Source organism: Neofelis nebulosa, chromosome 12 (assembly GCF_028018385.1).
Source record: "Neofelis nebulosa isolate mNeoNeb1 chromosome 12, mNeoNeb1.pri, whole genome shotgun sequence".
Lineage (NCBI taxonomy): Eukaryota > Metazoa > Chordata > Mammalia > Carnivora > Felidae > Neofelis > Neofelis nebulosa.
Window position 1 is genome coordinate 13,227,016 of NC_080793.1, and position 19,720 is coordinate 13,246,735.

The 19,720-nt window shown below is 39.5% G+C and overlaps 1 protein-coding gene across 1 annotated transcript; it reads left to right on the forward strand.

The window, feature by feature from the left end:
- Positions 1–9,633: 9,633 nt before the first annotated feature.
- Positions 9,634–10,646, forward strand: LOC131490828 (olfactory receptor 1L8-like). The gene has a single exon (XM_058693288.1). It carries the CDS (start codon positions 9,634–9,636, stop codon positions 10,576–10,578), a length of 945 nt encoding a protein of 314 aa, XP_058549271.1. The 3' UTR covers positions 10,579–10,646.
- Positions 10,647–19,720: the final 9,074 nt, after the last annotated feature.

Sequence of the window (19,720 nt, forward strand, 5' to 3'; positions counted from 1 at the left end):
CACCAGCATTCTTCTCGAAACTAGAACAAGCAATCCTAAAATTCATATGGAACCACAAAAGGCCCGGAATAGCCAAAGTAATTTTGAAGAAGAAGACCAAAGCAGGAGGCATCACAATCCCAGACTTTAGCCTCTACTACAAAGCTGTCATCATCAAGACAGCATGGTATTGGCATAAAAACAGACACATAGACCAATGGAATCGAATAGAAACCCCAGAACTAGACCCACAAACGTATGGCCAACTCATTTTTGACAAAGCAGGAAAGAACATCCAATGGAAAAAAGACAGTCTCTTTAACAAATGGTGCTGGGAGAACTGGACAGCAACATGCAGAAGGTTGAAACTAGACCACTTGCTCACACCATTCACAAAAATAAACTCAAAATGGATAAAGGACCTGAATGTGAGACAGGAAACCATCAAAACCTTAGAGGAGAAAGCAGGAAAAGACCTCTCTGACCTCAGCCGTAGCAATCTCTTACTCGGCACATCCCCAAAGGCAAGGGAATTAAAAGCAAAAGTGAATTACTGGGACCTTATGAAGATAAAAAGCTTCTGCACAGCAAAGGAAACAACCAACAAAACTAAAAGGCAACCAACGGAATGGGAAAAGATATTTGCAAATGACACATCGGACAAAGGGCTAGTATCCAAAATCTATAAAGAGCTCATCAAACTCCACACCCGAAAAACAAATAACCCAGTGAAGAAATGGGCAGAAAACATGAATAGACACTTCTCTAAAGAAGACATCCGGATGGCCAACAGGCACATGAAAAGATGTTCAACGTCGCTCCTCATCAGGGAAATACAAATCAAAACCACACTCAGATACCACCTCACGCCAGTCAGAGTGGCCAAAATGAAGAAATCAGGAGACTATAGATGCTGGAGAGGATGTGGAGAGACGGGAACCCTCTTGCACTGTTGGTGGGAATGCAAATTGGTGCAGCCGCTCTGGAAAGCAGTGTGGAGGTTCCTCAAAAAATTAAAAATAGACCTACCCTATGACCCAGCAATAGCACTGCTAGGAATTTATCCAAGGGATACAGGAGTACTGATGCATAGGGGCACTTGTACCCCAATGTTTATAGCAGCACTCTCAACAATCGCCAAATTATGGAAAGAGCCTAAATGTCCATCAACTGATGAATGGATAAAGAAATTGTGGTTTATATACACAATGGAATACTACGTGGCAATGAGAAAAAATGAAATATGGCCTTTTGTAGCAACGTGGATGGAACTGGAGAGTGTGATGCTAAGTGAAATAAGCCATACAGAGAAAGACAGATACCATATGATTTCACTCTTATGTGGATCCTGAGAAACGTAACAGAAACCCATGGGGGAGGGGAAGGGAAAAAAAAAAAAAAAAAAGAGGTTAGAGTGGGAGAGAGCCAAAGCATAAGAGACTGTTAAAAACTGAGAACAAACTGAGGGTTGATGGGGGGTGGGAGGGAGGGCAGGGTGGGTGATGGGTATTGAGGAGGGCACCTTTTGGGATGAGCACTGGGTGTTGTATGGAAACCAATCTGACAGTAAATTTCATATATTAAAAAATAAAAAATAAAAAATAAAAATAAATAAATAAATAAATAAATTTAATGCAATCCTAATAAAAAAAAAAAAAATTCCAACAACAATACAATTAATCTGAAATTTAGAAACAAACTGTGGTACGTCCATATAATGGAATGCTTTCCAAATGTTAATGAAAATTAAATGCATTTTGTTAAGTGAAAAAAAAAAAAAAAAAATACATGGGAGCCAATGAAAATGAAAACACAACAGTCCAAAACCTCTGAAATGCAGCAAACACAGTCATAAGAGGGAAGTATATAGCAATCCAGGCCTTCCTAAAGAAGGAAGAAAGGTCTCAAATACACAACCTTATCTTACACCTAAAGGAGCTGGAAAAAGAACAAGAAATAAAACCTAAAACCAGAAGAAGAAGGGAAATAATGAATATTAGAGCAGAAATCAATGATATCGAAACAAAACAAAAAACAGAACAGATCAACGAAACCAGAAATTTATTCTTTGAAACAGTTAACAAAATTGATTGATTTTGTTAGATTGATCAAAACGAATAAAGGACCCAAATAAATGAAATCAAGAATGAAAGAGGAGAGATCACACCCAACACTGCAGAAACACAAACAATTATAAGAGAAAATTATGAGCAATTATATGCCAACAAATTGGGCAATCTGGAAGAAATGGACACATTCCTTGAAATATATAAGCTACCAAAATTGAAACAGGAAGAAATAGAAAATTTTAACAGACCCATAACCAGTAAAGAAATTGAATCAATAAATTGATTCAAAAATCCCCCAGCAAACATGATTCCAGGGCCAGATGACTTTCCAGGGGAATTATACCAAACATTTAAAGATGAGTTAGTATTTATTCTTTTGGAGCTGTTCCAAAAAATGGAAATGGAAAGACAACTTCTAAACTCATTCTATGAGGCCAGCATTACCTTGATTCCAAAACCAGCTAGAGACCCCACTAACAAGGAGAATTACAGATCAACCCCCCCTGATGAACATGGATGCAAAAATTCTCAACAAGATACTAGCAAACCAAATCCAACAATGCATTAAAAGAATTATTCACCACAATCAAGTGGGATTTATTCCTGGGCTTCAGGGGTGGTTCAATATCCACAAATCAATCAATGTAATACATCACATTAATAAAAGGGTAAGACCTATATGATCCTTTCAATAGATGAAGAAAAATATTTGACAAAACATAGTATCCTTTCTTCATAAAAACCCTCAAGAAAGTAGGGATAGAAGGAATATACCTCAAGATCATAAAGGCCATATACAAAAGACCCACAGCTAATATTGTCCTCAATGAGGAAACACTGAGAGCTTTCCCCTTAAGATCAGGAACATGACAGGGATGTCCACTCTTACCACTGTTGTTCAACATGGTGTTGGAAGTCCTAGCCTCAACAATCAGACAACAAAAAGAAATAAAAGGCATCCAAAATGGAAAGGAAGAAGCCAAACTTTCACTGTTTGCAGACAACATGATACTCTATGGGGAAAAGCCAAAAGACTCCACCAAAAAACAGCTAGAACTCAAACATTAATTCACCAAAGTCACAGGATATGAAATAAATGTACAGAAATCAGTTGCATTTCTATACACCAATAATAAAGAAGCAGAAAAAGAAATCAAGGAATTGATCCCATTTACAATTGTATCAACAACTATAAAATACCTAGGAATAAAACCTAACCAAAGAGGTAAAAGATCTGTACACTGAAAACTATAGAATGCTCATGAAAGAAATTGAAGAAGACAGAAATGGAAAAGCATTCAATACTCGTGGATTGGAAGAACAAATATTGTTAAAATGTCAATACTACCCAAACCAATCTACACATACAATGTAATCCTATCAAAATAACAACAGCATTCTTCACAGGGCTAGAACAAATAATTCTAAAATTTGTATGCAATCAGAAAAGATCCCAAATAGCCAAAGTAATGTTGAAAAAGAAAACCAAAGCTAGAGGCATCACATTTCTGGACGTCAAGCTGTATTACAAAGCTGTAATCATCAAGACAATATGGTACTGACACAAAAACAGCTGAAAGCAAATGGTGTTGGGAAAACTGGACAGCAACATGCAGAAGAATGAAACTGGGCCACTTTCTTACACCATACACAAAAATAAATTCAAAATGGATGAAAGACCTAAATGTGAGACAGGAAACCATCAAAATCCTAGAGGAGACCACAGGCAGTAACCTTGGCCACAGCAACTTCTTACTAGACATGTCTCTGGAGGCAAGAGAAATAAAAACAAAAATGAATTATTGAGACACCATTAAGATAAAAAGCTTCTGCAGAGAGAAGGAAACAACCAACAAAATTGAAAGGCAACTGATAGAATGGGAGAAGATATTTGCAAACGACATATTAGATAAAGTGTTGTATCTAAAATCTATAAAGAACTTATCAAATACAACATCCCCCCAAAAAATAATAATATAGTGAAGAAATGGGCAGAAGACATGAATAGACACTTGTCCGAAGAAGACATCCCAATGGCCAACAGACACATGTAAGGGTGCTCCACATCACTCACCATCAAATCAAAACCACAATGAGATACCAAGTTGCACCTGTCAGAATGGCTAAAATTAATAACTGTAGATAAACAGACGTTGGCGAGGATGCAGAGAAAGGGGAACCCTCTTGCACTGTTGGCGGGAATGCAAACTGGTGAAGCCATTCTGGAGAGCAGTATGGAGGCTCCTCAAAAAACTAAAAGTAGAACTACCCTACAACCCAGCAATTGCACTACTAGGTATTTACCCATTGGATACAAAAATACAAACTCCAAGAGGTACATGCACCCCAATGTTTATAGCAACATTATCAACAATAGCCAAACTATGGAGAGAGCCCAAATGTCCATTGACTGATGAATGGATAAAGAAGATGTGGTATATACATATAATGGAATATTACTCAGCCATCAAAAAAATAAATCTTGCCATTTGCAATGACATGGATGGAGCTAGAATCTATTATGCTAAGTGAAATAAATCAATCATAAATACAAATATATGATTTCATTCATATACATAATTTAAGAAATAAAACAGATGAATATATGGGAGGGGGAAAGATAAGAAAAGGAAATAAACCACAAGAGACTCTTTTTTAATTTTTTTATGTTTATTTTTGAGAGACAGAGAGAGCACAATCAGGGGAGGGGCAGAGAGAAGGAGACACAGAATCCAGCAGGCTCCAGGCCCTACTACACTGACAGCAGCTAGTCCAATGCAGGGCTCAAACTCATGTACTGTGAGATCATGACCTGAAGCAAAGTCAGACACTTTACTGACTGAGCCACCCAGGTGCCCCCACAAGAGACTCTTAATACAGAACAAACTGAAGGTTGGTGGAGGGAGGTGGGTGAGGGAGGGGTGGGCTGGATGAGTGATGGGTATTAAGAAGGTCACTTGTGATGAGCACTGGGTGTTGAATGTAAGTGATGAATCACTGAATTCTACTACTGAAACTAACATTACACTGTATGGTAACCAAAATATAAAGAAGAAGGAGGAGAAGGAGGAGGGGGGAGAGGAGTAGAAGAAGAAGAAAAGGAACTGAAATGGAGGGAGGAAGGGAGGGAAGAAGGAAGGGAGGAAGGAAGGAAAGGGAGGGAGAGAGGGAGGAAGGGGGAGGGAGAGGGAGGGAGAGAGGGAGGGAGGGAGGGAGGAAGAAGAAAGAATGAGAAAAAGTTGAATGAATGATTAGAAAGGACAGCCACATGACTAGTAAGAGGAAGAGGCAGGAGTAAAAATCCAGGACTTTCTATCTCTGTAGTACCTACTCTAATACATAGATTAAAGCTGAAAAATTAACCTTGAGGCTAAGGAAGCAGACACACACATGTATTGCGACAACAGCAAAATGTGTTTCATTTCCTACATCTTGTTATGGATAGTGTTCACCATGATATACAATATTCTGTCTATAAAATTCCAAAGTAAATTTTCTATATGGTTTCAATGCCAGGATGAGTCATTATCCTCATTTTTCAGATGAAAACTGAGGCTCTATTATGCAGGCTAAGTAATTTGTTAAAAGCAACTAACTTACTGGCAATGCCAGCAATCTATTAAAATCTTCTTTCTTCTGGGGCGCCTGGGTGGCTCAGTCAGTTGAGCCTCTGGCTTTGGCTCAGGTCATGATCTTGCAGTTCATGGGTTTGAGCGCCACATCCGGCTCTGTGCTGACAGTTCAGAGCCTGGAGCCTACTTCAGATTCTGTGTCTCCCTCTCTCTCTGCCCCCCCCCACTCATTCTCTCTCTCTCTCTCTCTCTCTCTCTCTCTCTCTCTCTCTCTCTCTCTCAAATAAATAAACATTAAAAAAATTTTTTTAATCTTCTTTCTTTAACACTAACCCTTAAAAGACTGCTCTGAGCCTAAACTCTGAAAACACATGTACTATTTTTCTTAGCTAAATATGACAACAACCATTGCATACACTGTGCTTTAAACATACATCAACCGACATTAAACTAATCCCACAGAGGAAAAAAAATAATCAGATCCACATGCCTGCCAAGACACTGGAACACACATACATACCACTGATCTACCCCCACTGAATCCCCTGGAAACTGCCACCTCCCTGTTCTAGAATATACCGCGGTCCACACCTGCATCCCCAAACAAAAAATATTCACCCACATAAATGTTTGTCCACCCCTGATAACCCAGAGTTGGGGAGACTAAAGCACACCCTTGAGATGTTGCAGTGAGGTTAAGTGGCTCTGGGATGAGCCCCACATCAAAACAGAAAGCCTCAGGTCTCCCCTGTCCCCTTGAGTCAGCCATGCTAGGTGTGATTTCCAGTCTGCTTCCTCTGCCTAGAGCAATCACAGGACCAGCTCCCTTGAGAGGTCATCACACCACAACTCCTTCAGCCTAACAAGGGCCCCCGAGGCCAGCAGAGCAGAGCTCAGACTCAGGAGACACTCGCTGCCTGAGCTTCTGCCATCAAGACGGTCCTTGCCCCTTGAGTCAAGACGTCTCTGTCTTCTGAAATGGGGAGCTGGGAAAGCAGCAGCATGCTGGGGGCCAGACTTGAGGGATTGGAGGCCAGTGAGGGGAAATGTGCTATCCCTTCCAAGTAGCACATCAGCTCCCCCGCCTTTCCTGTTCCTCTCCTTGTTAATCAGCCCAGAGTGTCATGGAAGAAACATGAGGGGGCTGTGCTTGGCTGAGAAGCAGACTTGCAGCTGAGTAGCAGATGTGGTGCAGACCAGCTTCTGGAGAAAATGGGAAGGCAAGAGCAGCATCTGGATCTGGAGGTGAGCTTCAGTAAGCTGGCCACCCTCTTGGCTCCTCCAACCTCTGGCACTTACTCTTTCCTCCCTGAATTTTCAAATATTGTGTGGATTAAGCAGTCATAGGGTCCAACTAAAACCTCCGCCCAGCTTTTGGTTTTCAGTCCATCCAGTTTGACCTCAAGACCATCTACCCTATGTGCTTTGCTAGAAGCAAAACACAGGAAGGAAGGAAGGAAGGAAGGAAGGAAGGAAGGAAGGAAGGAAGGAAGGAAGGAAGGAAAAGAGAAAGAAAGAAAGAAAGAAAGAAAGAAAGAAAGAAAGAAAGAAAGAAAGAAGAAAGAAAGGAAGGAAGGAAAAGAGAAAGAAAGAGAAAGAAAGAAAGAAAGAAAGAAAGAAAGAAAGAAAGAAAGAAAGAAAGAAAGAAAGAAAGAAAGAAAGAAAAGGAAGGAAGGAAGGAAGGAAGGAAGAAAGAAAGAAAGAAAGAAAGAAAGAAAGAAAGAAAACTATTGTATTCCCAGTCTTACACACTTACCCTGTGCTTTGAGAACTGTTCTTCCTGATTCTCAGATTCAAGACCTTCCTTTTTTCTAGTTATCAGAATAGGTGATCCTCTCACTTATGACCTGGATCACCCAATATCATTAATTAAACCAAATCTCCACTAATTTCTTATTTCCACAGGCAGCCTTTTCATAGATGGCTCACTTTTTAATATTGACCTGTGTTTAAAAAACTGTCTTGCAGACATGGTGTCTCATTTGCTATTCATAAAACATCCGGAATCAGCTTCTGAGCAGGTGACCAAGGACAAATCAAGCCTCCATCTTTTGTCTTAACTCGAGGACACTGTCCAGCACCAACCACAACTCTCCATGCCAGACATGCCCCAGACATGCATGGCCAATTTTTTCCACCTGATTTTGGCCATTTAATCATAGATGTTCAAAATTTCAAATCCACAATCTGTGTAACACAGCAAGATCGGTCACCTCTTCAGCCACTACAAGGATAGATTCTGAACATGGGAAAAGAAAGATTGTTAGTTAAGAGGGAAAGAAAGGGAGGTCATTTAGGAAATGACACAGTGAGGAAAACAGTGCCTGTGCATGATTGTGACAGACAGTATATACACCAAAACACGAGGAGGTGTAGCCTGAGGGTTAAGAGCATGAGCTTCAGAGTGATTCCTCTTGGAGTTCAAATCCTGATTGCTACTCACTTACTTAGTGACCTTGAGCAAACCACTTCACTCTAAGCCTCAGGCTTCTGATAACAACACATACGTTGTGATCCCTCATCGTGGGAATTTGTGAGGTGCTTAGCACAAGCTTGACATGTAGTACATTTTCAATAATATTGGTTATTGTTTTTAACTTTAACTACTGGTTCACTCAGATCATTCAATGCCTAAACAAATCATCCTTCCATAGGATCTTACAAAATCATGAGGTTAGTCTGACAACTTGGCATTGAGGGATATGACACTTCAAGCATGTGAGTTAATTGATTTTGAGGACAACCAGTCATAGCAGATAAGGGAAAGCAACAATGGGATTGATGATGATCAAGAGTTTCTCCTGGGCGCATGGGTGGCTCAGTCAGTTAAGCGTCCGACTTCAGATCAGGTCATGATCTCACAGTCTGTGAGTTTGAGCCCCTCGTCGGGCTCTGTGCTGACAGCTTGCATCCTGGTGCCTGCTTTGGATTCGGTGTATCCCTCTCTCTGCCCCTTCCCCACTCATGCCTCTGTCTCTCTCTTTCTCTCAAAAGTAAATAAACATTTAAAAAAAAATTTTTTAAAGGGTTTCTCCTGAGTGTTCACAATATGCTTGTCTCTCTTCTGTCTTCTCATTTCTCACTAAATTCTCATGAGCATGTGAATATTTGTGTCCAATATCATACATAGTGAATCTGAGGTATAAAGATGTTTAGCAATTTACCATTGCATTGTAAGCATTTTTTTTTTAAAGATTTACTGTCTTAGCAAGTTTGGAATATGCAATGCAATGTTATAACTATAATCGCCATGATGTACATGACATTATAGAATTGTTAATATCTGTACAGCATTTAACTGTTAAATGAATTAATACATTGATATTTCAACATTAAATAAATGAATATATTAATATAGAATAAGAATTTTTAATGCATGAAAATCTAATGTAAATGGGTCATTGAAAAGGTGTGAAAGAATATGCTGCTTCTAAAGAAATTATTTCAAACACTTTCATGATATAAGCATGTTCGTTGTAGAGATTTTTATGGCAACAACGAATATATAAATAAACAGTGTCTCAAACTTTGAGAACCTCTATGTAATATGTTCATTGGTGAGATATAGATGAATATGCTGACTCCAAAAACTTGATTTAAAACACTTTGTTTATTCAAGATCTCTCATTGCAGAAACTTTTGTAGTAGCAATAAATGGAGGCCACTTTGATATCCATCACTGGGTAATTGGATATGACTGAGAAAAAGCACATATATGTCAACAGTTAATATATATAAAATTAATATGTTTTCATAGGTATTTTTGCATACATATATGGTTTCTAAATGTAAATTCTTCTATCCCTCCAGCCTTCAATATAAGGCCCTTGTGATGCCCATGGATTTGGGAAGGAAGGACCACATCAAGGACCATGAGACTAATAAGCTGTCCCTACAGAGCAACTAATTGCAACCAGAGAAAAAACAGACTTGCTGGGTTCTCAGGATTTGGGCTCTGGTCTTACAGTATGGTAAAAAAAATAAACGTCTTGTATATAACTAGACTCAAGTCAATGGAAAGAGTCAACCAAACCAGCAGTGTTTCTGAGTTCATCCTCCTGGGGCTCTCCTCCCAGCCTGAAGACCAGAAGCCACTCTTTATCCTTTTCCTCACCATGTACCTGGTCACCATAACAGGGAACCTGCTCATCATCCTTGCCATCCACTCTGACCCCCAACTCCAGACCCCCATGTATTTCTTCCTGAGTTTCCTGTCCTTCACTGACATTTGCTTTACAACAACCATTGTCCCCAGGATGCTACTGAGCTTTCTGTCAGAGAAGACCATCTCCTATGCTGGGTGTCTGACACAGATGTATTTTATTTATGCTCTGGGCAACACTGACAGCTGCCTCCTGGCGGTCATGGCCTTTGACCGCTATGTGGCCATCTGTGACCCCTTCCACTATGTCACCACCATGAACCACCACCGCTGTGTCCTGCTGGTGGCCTTTTCCTGCTCACTTCCTCACCTCCACTCACTCCTACACACACTGCTACTGAATCGTCTCACCTTCTGTGACAACAATGTTATCCATCACTTCCTCTGTGACCTCAGTCCCCTGATGAAACTGTCCTGCTCCTCCACATTTCTCAATGAAATTGTGATAATGTCAGAAGGCTCTGTTGTTTTGGTGACCCCCTTTCTGTGCATCACTTTCTCTTACATACGAATCCTCATCACAGTTCTCAAGATCCCCTCAGCTGCTGGGAAACGCAAAGCCTTCTCCACCTGTGGCTCTCACCTCACTGTGGTAACCCTCTTTTATGGAAGCATCTTCTACGTATATTTACAGCCCCTGTCCACCTACACTGCCAGGGACCACATAGCAACACTTGTCTACACAGTTCTTACCTCCATGCTGAACCCTTTTATCTATAGCCTGAGAAACAAAGACCTGAAACAGGGCCTGAGGAAGCTGATGGGCAGGAGGAAATCCCAGGCAGCACCCTCTTGACAAACACGCAAGTGGAATCTGCTTCACTTGAATCTAATATCTACTAGATCTTGGTGAACAACTGAACTGCTAGAGGTTAGTTTTTTTTAATCCATGTGAGACACGGCTATTGTGGGTGATCACATGCATTGATGACAGCCCACAATTGTCCCCCGCTCTGTTTAAATCATGATACTCTTCCTTACTATTCCTCAACTTTCTCACAAAGATGCATCACATTCTCATCCTCTAAATAATATTTTAACCATTTCCAACTAATATTTCCTGAAAAAATTGCTGTCCTTTTATTAAGACTTACTCTCCAATACCTTTCACATTTCAGTATATTGCTGAAAACGATTACCTAATTTAAAGCTGTTGAATATCTTTGTAAACATTTCAAGGGAGAAAGAATAGAGGGAGAGAGGGAAGGGGAGGAGAGGAATTAAATTTTAGCTAATTTTCTTATGAGGATTTTTACAATTTCTTATTTTTTTTCCTTCATAAAACTTATTCTTGCTTAAAAATTAAAATTTGCCTTTACTCTTATCTTTCTATTCTTTAAAAAAAATTTTAATGTCCATTTATTTTTGAGGGAGAGCAAGTGGGGGAGAGGAAGAGAGAAAGAGAGACACAGAATCTGAAGCAGGCTCCAGGCTCTGAGCTGTCAGCACAGAGACTGACACAAGGCTTAAACTGATGACTGTGAGATCATGACCTGAGTTGAAGTCAGATGCTTAATTGACCAAGCCACCCATGTGCTCCTTATCTTTCTATTCTTGATTATGTTGCTGTGGCCTTATTTCTCTTATATTTCCTCTTATTTTTTTACTATACAACTTAAAAATGGTAATAGCCAGAAAGAACAAGAACCAAGAGTGATTATATGAAAGTTATCCATTCCACAAGGAGGAAGTTGGAACCTCTCATTCCTCCATCTATCCCTAAACATATATGTTTAAAAATATGTGATTTAATACTTTATTCTAGAAACTCCCACTCTTCGGGTTTTAACCTATGGAAATAGTATCATAAAAGTATATTGGATATTGAGATACATTTTTTCACTGATTTCCAGTTATTACAGATAAGAATTGGCAAAACAGTCAGGGCACCTGGGTGGCTCAGTTGGTTAAGCGTCCCACCTTGGCTCAGGTCATCTTACTGTTTGTGGGTTCAAGCCCTGCTCAGGCTCTGTGCTGACAGCTCAGAGCCTAGAGCTTGCTTCATATTCTGTGTTTCCCTTTCTCTCTGCCCCTCCCCCACTTGCACGCTCTCTCTTTCTCTCTCTCCCAAATATAAATAAAAACATCAATTTTTTTTAATGGCAACAACCTAAAATCTTATCTATGAAGAATGGAGATATTATGATTAGTTACATAGAATGTAAGAATATGCAGCAAGTTGAGGGGCGCCTGGGTGGCTCAGTCAGTTGAGCATCCAACTCTTGATTTTGGTTCAGGTCATAATCCCAGGGTCATGTGATTGAACTCTTGCATCAGGCTCTGTGCTGAGCATGGAGCCTGCTTAAGATTCTCTCTTTCTCCCCCTGCCCTTTGCCCCTCTCCTCTGCTTGCTTTCTCTCTCTCAAAAAGTATTTTTTTAAAAAAGAATATGTAGCAAGTTGAAAGAATCAAATAAATGTTTATTACTTCCTTGAAAACCCATTAGGTGGAAAAATAAAGATATAGAACAAGTATAAAAGTATGAATTCATTATGCTTTTAAAGATTGTAGAAATGTATATGTGGGTATAGTCAGTGCAGTAAGAATGTAAGTGTAGTAGGGGACAGAGAGAATTTCCAATTAATGCACACTTGTAATCTCTAATTCATTTAAATAAATATTGATAGCACATTAAATGTAAACCTATTAATAAATCAGATGGCCAATGCAATGGTGAAGGAATTTCTTTGCAAGGTACCAAAGAGGAGAAACTTTCTATGTGTGTGCATATCTGAAACACATCATAGTTTGGTTCTGCCACTCGAATTATAATTTGATGGTATATAACATTCTAGAAACCAAAAGTTTTGAAAGTTTAAGGATAAACCTGGATTGTCCTACTGCATCAAGTGTTTCCATTGAGAAACAAGAGGTCATTGTAATTTATGTTCCTTTGTGACCCCCTCCCCTAATCACAGTCTATAGATACCCTACACCAAATGTGACCAGGCTGCTACTGCTTAAGCTGTGGGAGAGTGAACTCTGATTCCATGCACTTTACTCCAAATTTCAGCGCAGGAGCCTGGTCATTGTCCTTGGAAATTGACAAGCCCAATTTAAATGAAAATTAAAACAACCTAGAACAGCTAATACAACCTTGAAGAAAAATCACAAAGTTGGAGGAAACACATTACCAAATTTCAAGATTTCTACAAAGCTGACATAATTAATATAGTGCAGTATTTATGTGGTGTAGAATAGATAAATAGATCAAGGTAACAGAATGGAGAACACAGAAATATATACTTATTTATATAATCACTTGACTTTTGACCAAGTGCCAATGCAATTTAGTGGAGAAAGGAGTACCCATTCAATACATTATGCTAGAGCAACTGGATATGCACACAGAAAATAATTAGCCTACTAATTACTGCACACCATACATGAAAATAAATTCAAAGTGGCTCATAGATTTAATGTAAGGGCTGAAACTGTTAATTTTTTTTTATCCAAAAATAATAGAAAAATATATTTGTGACCTTGACATGAGTGATGATTTCTCAGTCAAGAAACAAAAGAACTAACCATAAGAGAAAAATTATTGAGTAGATTTCATGAAATTCAAAACTTCTGCTTATCAAAAGTCACCTTAAGAAAGTGAAAATGGAGGGGCGCTTGGGTGGCTCAGTCAGTTAAGTGTCTGACTCTTGATTTCTGCTCAGGTCATGATCTCATGGTTTGAGAGTTGTAGCCTGCATTGGGCTCTGTGCTAACAGCACAGAGCCTGCCTGAGATGCTCTCTCTCTCTCTCTCTCTGCCCCTCCCCAGCTCTCTCTCTCTCTCTCTCAAAATAAATAAATAAACTTAAAAAAAGAAAGTAAAAATGGGAAAAATATTCACACTACATATATCAGACAAAAAACATATCTAAAATATATAGGAACTTAATCAAATCAAAAAGTAAAAGCATAAATTTAATGTTTAAAAGTAGATATAAAAATTGAAAGACACTTTACAAAAGAAGATATTCAAGTGGCCAATACTGCATGTGAAAGATGCTCAGCATAATTACTTACCAGGTAAATGGAAATTAAAGTCATAATGTGATACCACATAATACTCAAAAGAATGGCTACAATTTAAAAGACAATACACAATTTTTGTAGGATTTGGAACAACCAAAATTCTCATATATTGATAGTGGGAATGTGAAATTATGTAATCACTTTGGAAAACAGTTTGGCAATTCCTAATAAAATTAAATATAAAACAACCCTAAGTCTATACAAAAAAATCTTGTACAAAATATTCACACCAGCTTTATTCATAATAGAGCAGACTAAAAACAAGTCAAATGTTCATTAACAGGAATTAGATAAACAAATCATTAGTAAAAGGTATACACTTAAGATTTGCACTATTTTACTAGATGTAAACTACATTTCAATTTTAAAAGAAGTTGGATGACCTGGAGATAATGAGAAGTGGCTTTGGGACTATCAGCACCTGTGCACAGGACAGATTAACACCAGGCAAATATGTGCTTCATCTGAATACAAGGGACAGTATTAGGGAAATATCTTTGAAAATTTGGGACATTCAGAGGTAGGAATGAAAGGGACAGAGATGATGCTACCTATCACCTCACAAAAGTTATCTGCACCTCACAAAATGCCTCTGTGTCCTGTCAATCCAATTGACTTGAGTCCAGGATAACATCTGCACATCCAGTCCAGAAGGAGACATTGCAGCTCAGAATTCAACTTAAATTCCTCTAAACTTGTGCATATTCTTAAAAGAAAAATGAGCCAGATAATGACTTCACCTAGCGGCCCTAAATTAAGAGTGGCCATAGGTGATGCCTCCCTCTTTCCTAGTGGAGATTCGCCCATCATCCTTTGCCTTTCTTCTCCTTCCCAGAAATGAACAAAAGCAGCAGCTCTGGAGAGCCTAATCCCGCTACGTGCCGCTAGAGGGCAGTATAGCTGAACCAGCGATGTCTATTCAGTGAAGCCCAGTTTAGGTAAGACAAGTAATGATTAGAATAAGTGAGAGAGACCTGTGGCAGTTGAAAAGAAATAACATAATGGAAAATACTGGCTGGAAAGGGAGTTGTCACTCTTTCCTTAAAAACCACCTCAGTGCATGACAGTAATAGACTTAGCTATTTCTCTCATATGTAGTGTTTAGTCATGGCCAATACTAGAATATGCCCCAGGACTCATTTTCCCAAGGACAGTTGGACCAAAGCCACACTGCCCTTTATACATACAATTTGAAGGGAAGACATCACTCAGTGTTCCTTGATGAGCTGTCTAGATAATAGTAGATTGGAATTATTATTTTAGTGCCATGTTGTTATGTTTATCATTTTGATTCCTGCCTTTGAACCTCACTGGGAATACTGTGACTGTTAGCTAACAACTGCTACATTATGTTTCTTTAACCAGGATGACGCCTTTATTAAAGCAAGTACCTGTATATGAGGGACACACATTGTTGTCATCTGCCAAAATGTTGGAATTTAATTTGCTCTTTTAACTTGCCAGATATAAACATGGATGGAAAACTATACCACCAGGTATTCAAGGAATTACAATGATGTCCAAGAGGTAAATGTTTTTTTAAAATTTTGATCTCATATTAAAGCTAAGATTTAAGGACATAAAAAGGAATGGAAGGGAGAACAAGAAAAGAAGAGACCTAAGAACGAGAGGGGAACGTTGACATTACAGAGTTGTCACATATCAATGATGATTGCACTCTGCAAAGTACCCCCCCTCCGAAAAAAATTGTGGGAAGGCTTTGGGATACTTGAACTTAACTGCACCTGCTATGTGAACATGCTCACCTGGCAATTCCTTGAGGAACATAACACTTTTTTGGTGAATATAGTGTACTTGAATTAGTCTTGCACCACAAATATTCATGGCAACAACACTTGTGATCATACAGCATTGGCTCTGAGGACTAACAGGTCGTTAAGGAGTCAGGAGCTTGATTAAGTGTATGGAGTCAAGAGAAATTACTATCCTGAAGTCTCACTGTTACATTCTAAATGGTCACCAGAGGGAGTTTTCTTCTAGTAAACTGCCTGAACTTGGCATTTGGCCCAGAAATATGATGAAGCAATATTTGAATGGACTGTGCCTTTACTAAACTGACTCAACACCTTGTTTGTCAATAACCGCGGGGAAAAAACACACACCCTCACCCAGGAGGGAACAATCGCCATGTTGACAGCAATAACATCTGATATATTTAAACAGCAGTGGCCAGTTGTGCTACAGGCTCAGACAAGAGGAGGTTCATTTGTGGGAACAGTATGGCCAGCCTAAACCAAGGCAAGATTTTACTGGTAAGGATGGTGTTTACTGACACTTCTAAAAAAGGAATTTGGCTTTCCGCGATACTATTGGTAATTTTGAACAGGTAAAGGATCAACTTTGGATCATCCCCATGGGAGACAAATGGACAGTGCTCCACAATGATACCTAAATCCTAGGTTAATAGAAAACTCGTTTTTTGGTGAATGAAGTATAATTATGCCCCAGACCAGATAGAAACTAGAGTTTGCTGAGGAATGATCTTTAGTAATTACACCAGTTACAAGAAATGTATGGTATACAAGAAAATGGTGTTTTTTTCTGGGAAGGTTAGGAAAGTGGCATTGTTATAATAACTAATGAGGATGTGTTAAACATTATTTAATCTCTCTGTCGCAGCTATTCAGCTTTATATAGTAAAAAATTTTTACATCAATTTATAAAAATGAATGGAAATGGAACATAGGTATAAAATATTTTCCAGAATTAAAATATCTTTTAGGGAACCAAACCAAAATTTCCAGTTGATGTAATACCCAGGGAGACTTATTAACCAGGGAAAGAAGTGAATTTACCTCTAGAAAAGTGAGACATGTGGGGCACCTGTGTGGCTCAGTCAGTTAAGCGTCTGACTTCAGCTCAGGCCATGATCTCATGGTTCATGGGTTTGAGCCCCACATCAGGCTCTGTGCTGACAGCTTGTAATGACTTGCTAAGGGACTCTATAATATTTATCAGGATTTGACAAACTTTTCTGTAAAAGGCCAGATAGTAAATATTTTGCAGGTTATACAGTCTCTGTCACTATTCAACCCTGCCACTGTAGTGCAAAAGCAGTCGCAGACAAAATGTAAGCAAATGAGTATTCTGTGTTCCAGCAAAATTCCATTACAAAAACAGGTGGTGGACATAATCTGGCCAGCAGGCCATATAATTCATAACCCCTGATGTATACAGTTAAGTTGAGTTAGACACTAAGTGGAATATATGTTTTAAATTTATAAATTAATTTATATCAGTAGTCCAGTTGTTAGAAATTTTTAATATCAGTGCTGTTTATATGCACTGATAGAATATTTCATGGGGGGAAGAAGTTGCAGAACAATACAAATAGCAAGGCTTCATTTGTATATAAACACGTTTGTGTATAAAGGGAAGAGTTCTATTGAGATTTGAAGGGGAGACTCTTCACTTTCACTAACTAAACTTCTAAATTATTTGAATGAGCATGTACTACTTCTGAAATTTAAAAACAGAGCTACAAAAAGAAAGTTCCAGGCTAAAATTATGGTGATCCTGCTTTGGGCACAGAAGTTTGGTGGCCTTGATCATTGTGTTAGAGCAGATTCCAGATTCCTCTCTATGGGAGGATTGGACTTATCAGCAGAATGTTCCAGTCTCACAACCAAGCAGAGGTGAATTAACCTCCTGAGCAAGCAAGGGTCTATTGCCCCACTCCACAGGATGCCAATTGCATTAAATAGAATGTGCAAAGGGCCCTGTCCTCATTAAGCTTCTTAACCTGGCAAGTACATCTCAGTCTTAGCCCAGCATGGCTGACAGACATCACCAGACACAGAGGAGTGACCTTCTGAGAACCTGCTAATCCAGAACTCATCATCACTAACACAACTATCAAACCTAGTGGAGATTTGGGGTACCTGGGTGGCTTAGTCGGTTGAGCATCTGACTTCAGCTCAGATCATGATCTCACAGTTCAAGGGTTTGAGCCTCGCATCGGTCTCTGTGCTGACAGCTCAGAGCCTGGAGCCTGCTTCAGATTCTGTGTCTCCCTCTGTCTCTTCCCATCCCCCACTCTCTCCCTCCCTCTCTCTCTGTCTCTCTGTCTCTCAAAAATAAAACATTAAAAAAAAACCTAGTGGAGATAAACGACATTCATGGAGAATGTCCTAAGCACCAGCGCTCTGTGTAGACAGCTCCATTTTAGGTCAAGATCCATGTGAGAATCTAATGAAAACAGTGTATGTCATCCCCAGAAAGAAAAAAAAAAGCACATTTCTACATACATAGGAAATGTACACACCGTGTCAGAGGGTGCACAGTCTCTTGTAGCCTAACAATGCACTGGGAGAGTCAGGCATGTCTCTACATTAAGAGTAGCTGTCAGGGCAGCTGGGTGGCTCAGTTGGTTGGGCGTCCAACTTCGGCTCAGGTCATGATCTCGCATTGTGAGTTCAAGCCTCGCATTAGGTTCTGTGCTGACAGCTCAGAGCCTGTAGCCTGCTTCAGATTCTGCTTCTCTCTCTGCCTCTCCCCCACTCACACTCTGTCTCTGTCTCTCAAAAATGAATAAACGTTAAAAAAAAAATTGCTGTCCTTCAGTAAAGACTAACACTGAGGCAAGCCAGATCATCAGAGAACTGCCTACCTGCCTACACTATGGGCCTCCTAAGGATCACTTTGACTAAATTGGATCCTGGCAGGATGCCCCCAAAGCCTCCACTGATGCAGTTAGAAGAATTTTCTGTTTCCTCTAAGGGTCTTGTAGAGAAGGCTTTGTTTGCAGTGCACAGTAATCTCTTCGTGAAAACCCACAAGAGATATTTCTCTCAGATCAGAGAGCCAGAATTGGTAATACATCTCCTACAAAACCAATTTGCTTCTATCTCTTAGATGCTGAGAGTCATATGCATGACTTTCTTACCCTCTCCACTTTGCTTATTAGCGAACGCAGAGCTAAATGCGTTTCCAGCAAGGGTATCAGAGCTTCCTTCTGATTTTGTGCCCACCCTCACACTGGCTATCATCTTCTACACTTTGCTTTTTTGTGTCTTGCCCCTCAGCTATTTTTAATTTATTTTCTAATTAGATATTTAGTCGTTAAATATATTTATTTTCTTGTTTATTGTATGTGTCTTCTAAACAACTCCATTCTTTTCAGGAGAGGATGAAGTAGGAAGAAAAAAGAAAAAAAAAGAAAGTGAAGGAGAGAGCAAACAAGGAAGGGAGCCAAGCATTCGACTAGTTCTTTTTCATGTGACTAGGGTATTTCAGAGGATAACTTTCAGGACCCCCAACATATAGATTAACAGAAAGTCCGGTCCTTCTCCTGAGCATGCTCCCGCCTCCTTTGATCTGTACAGAAATTCTTGAGGATGCTTCCCTGCATCCAAAGAGCCATGCCTGCACACTCCTCCTTAACCCAGGAGTCAGAGGTTCTCTTCAGAGGACAGATGTCTCCACATCAGCTGGGCCACTACTTCAGCTGAAACTGGAACAAGTCTAAGAGCTTTCCCAATGGATAAACCATGTAAAATGTTACTCTGACTTCATACTGGAAATCCAAAACTTAAGAGCCCCTGACATCATCAATACCCCTTGAACCCAATGAACATGATACTACCTCATAAACCAACATCAGACTCTAATCTACCTTTATCACTTGTCCCTGGACTAGCACAAACACCCACATGCTTATGTGTGTGCATACACACCCACCTTTCCACTATCTGAAAACTGTTGCCCCCCTAATTACCTAGACTATCCCTCCTGAAATGAAAATACCAAGTCTCCTCCATTGACATCCCCATCTTCCAAAATACCCACCATTGTTCTGAGTCACACCTATGAGACCTAGCCATGAATCTGCGCAGGCTCGGAGAATATTGCCAACACCAAGTAGGAGGCCCCAGACATTCTCCATCCCCT

What these genes read in the sequence shown, in the direction of transcription:
- LOC131490828 (XM_058693288.1), top strand. Translation starts at nt 9,634, where the DNA reads ATGGAAAGAGTCAACCAAACCAGCAGTGTTTCTGAGTTCATCCTCCTG.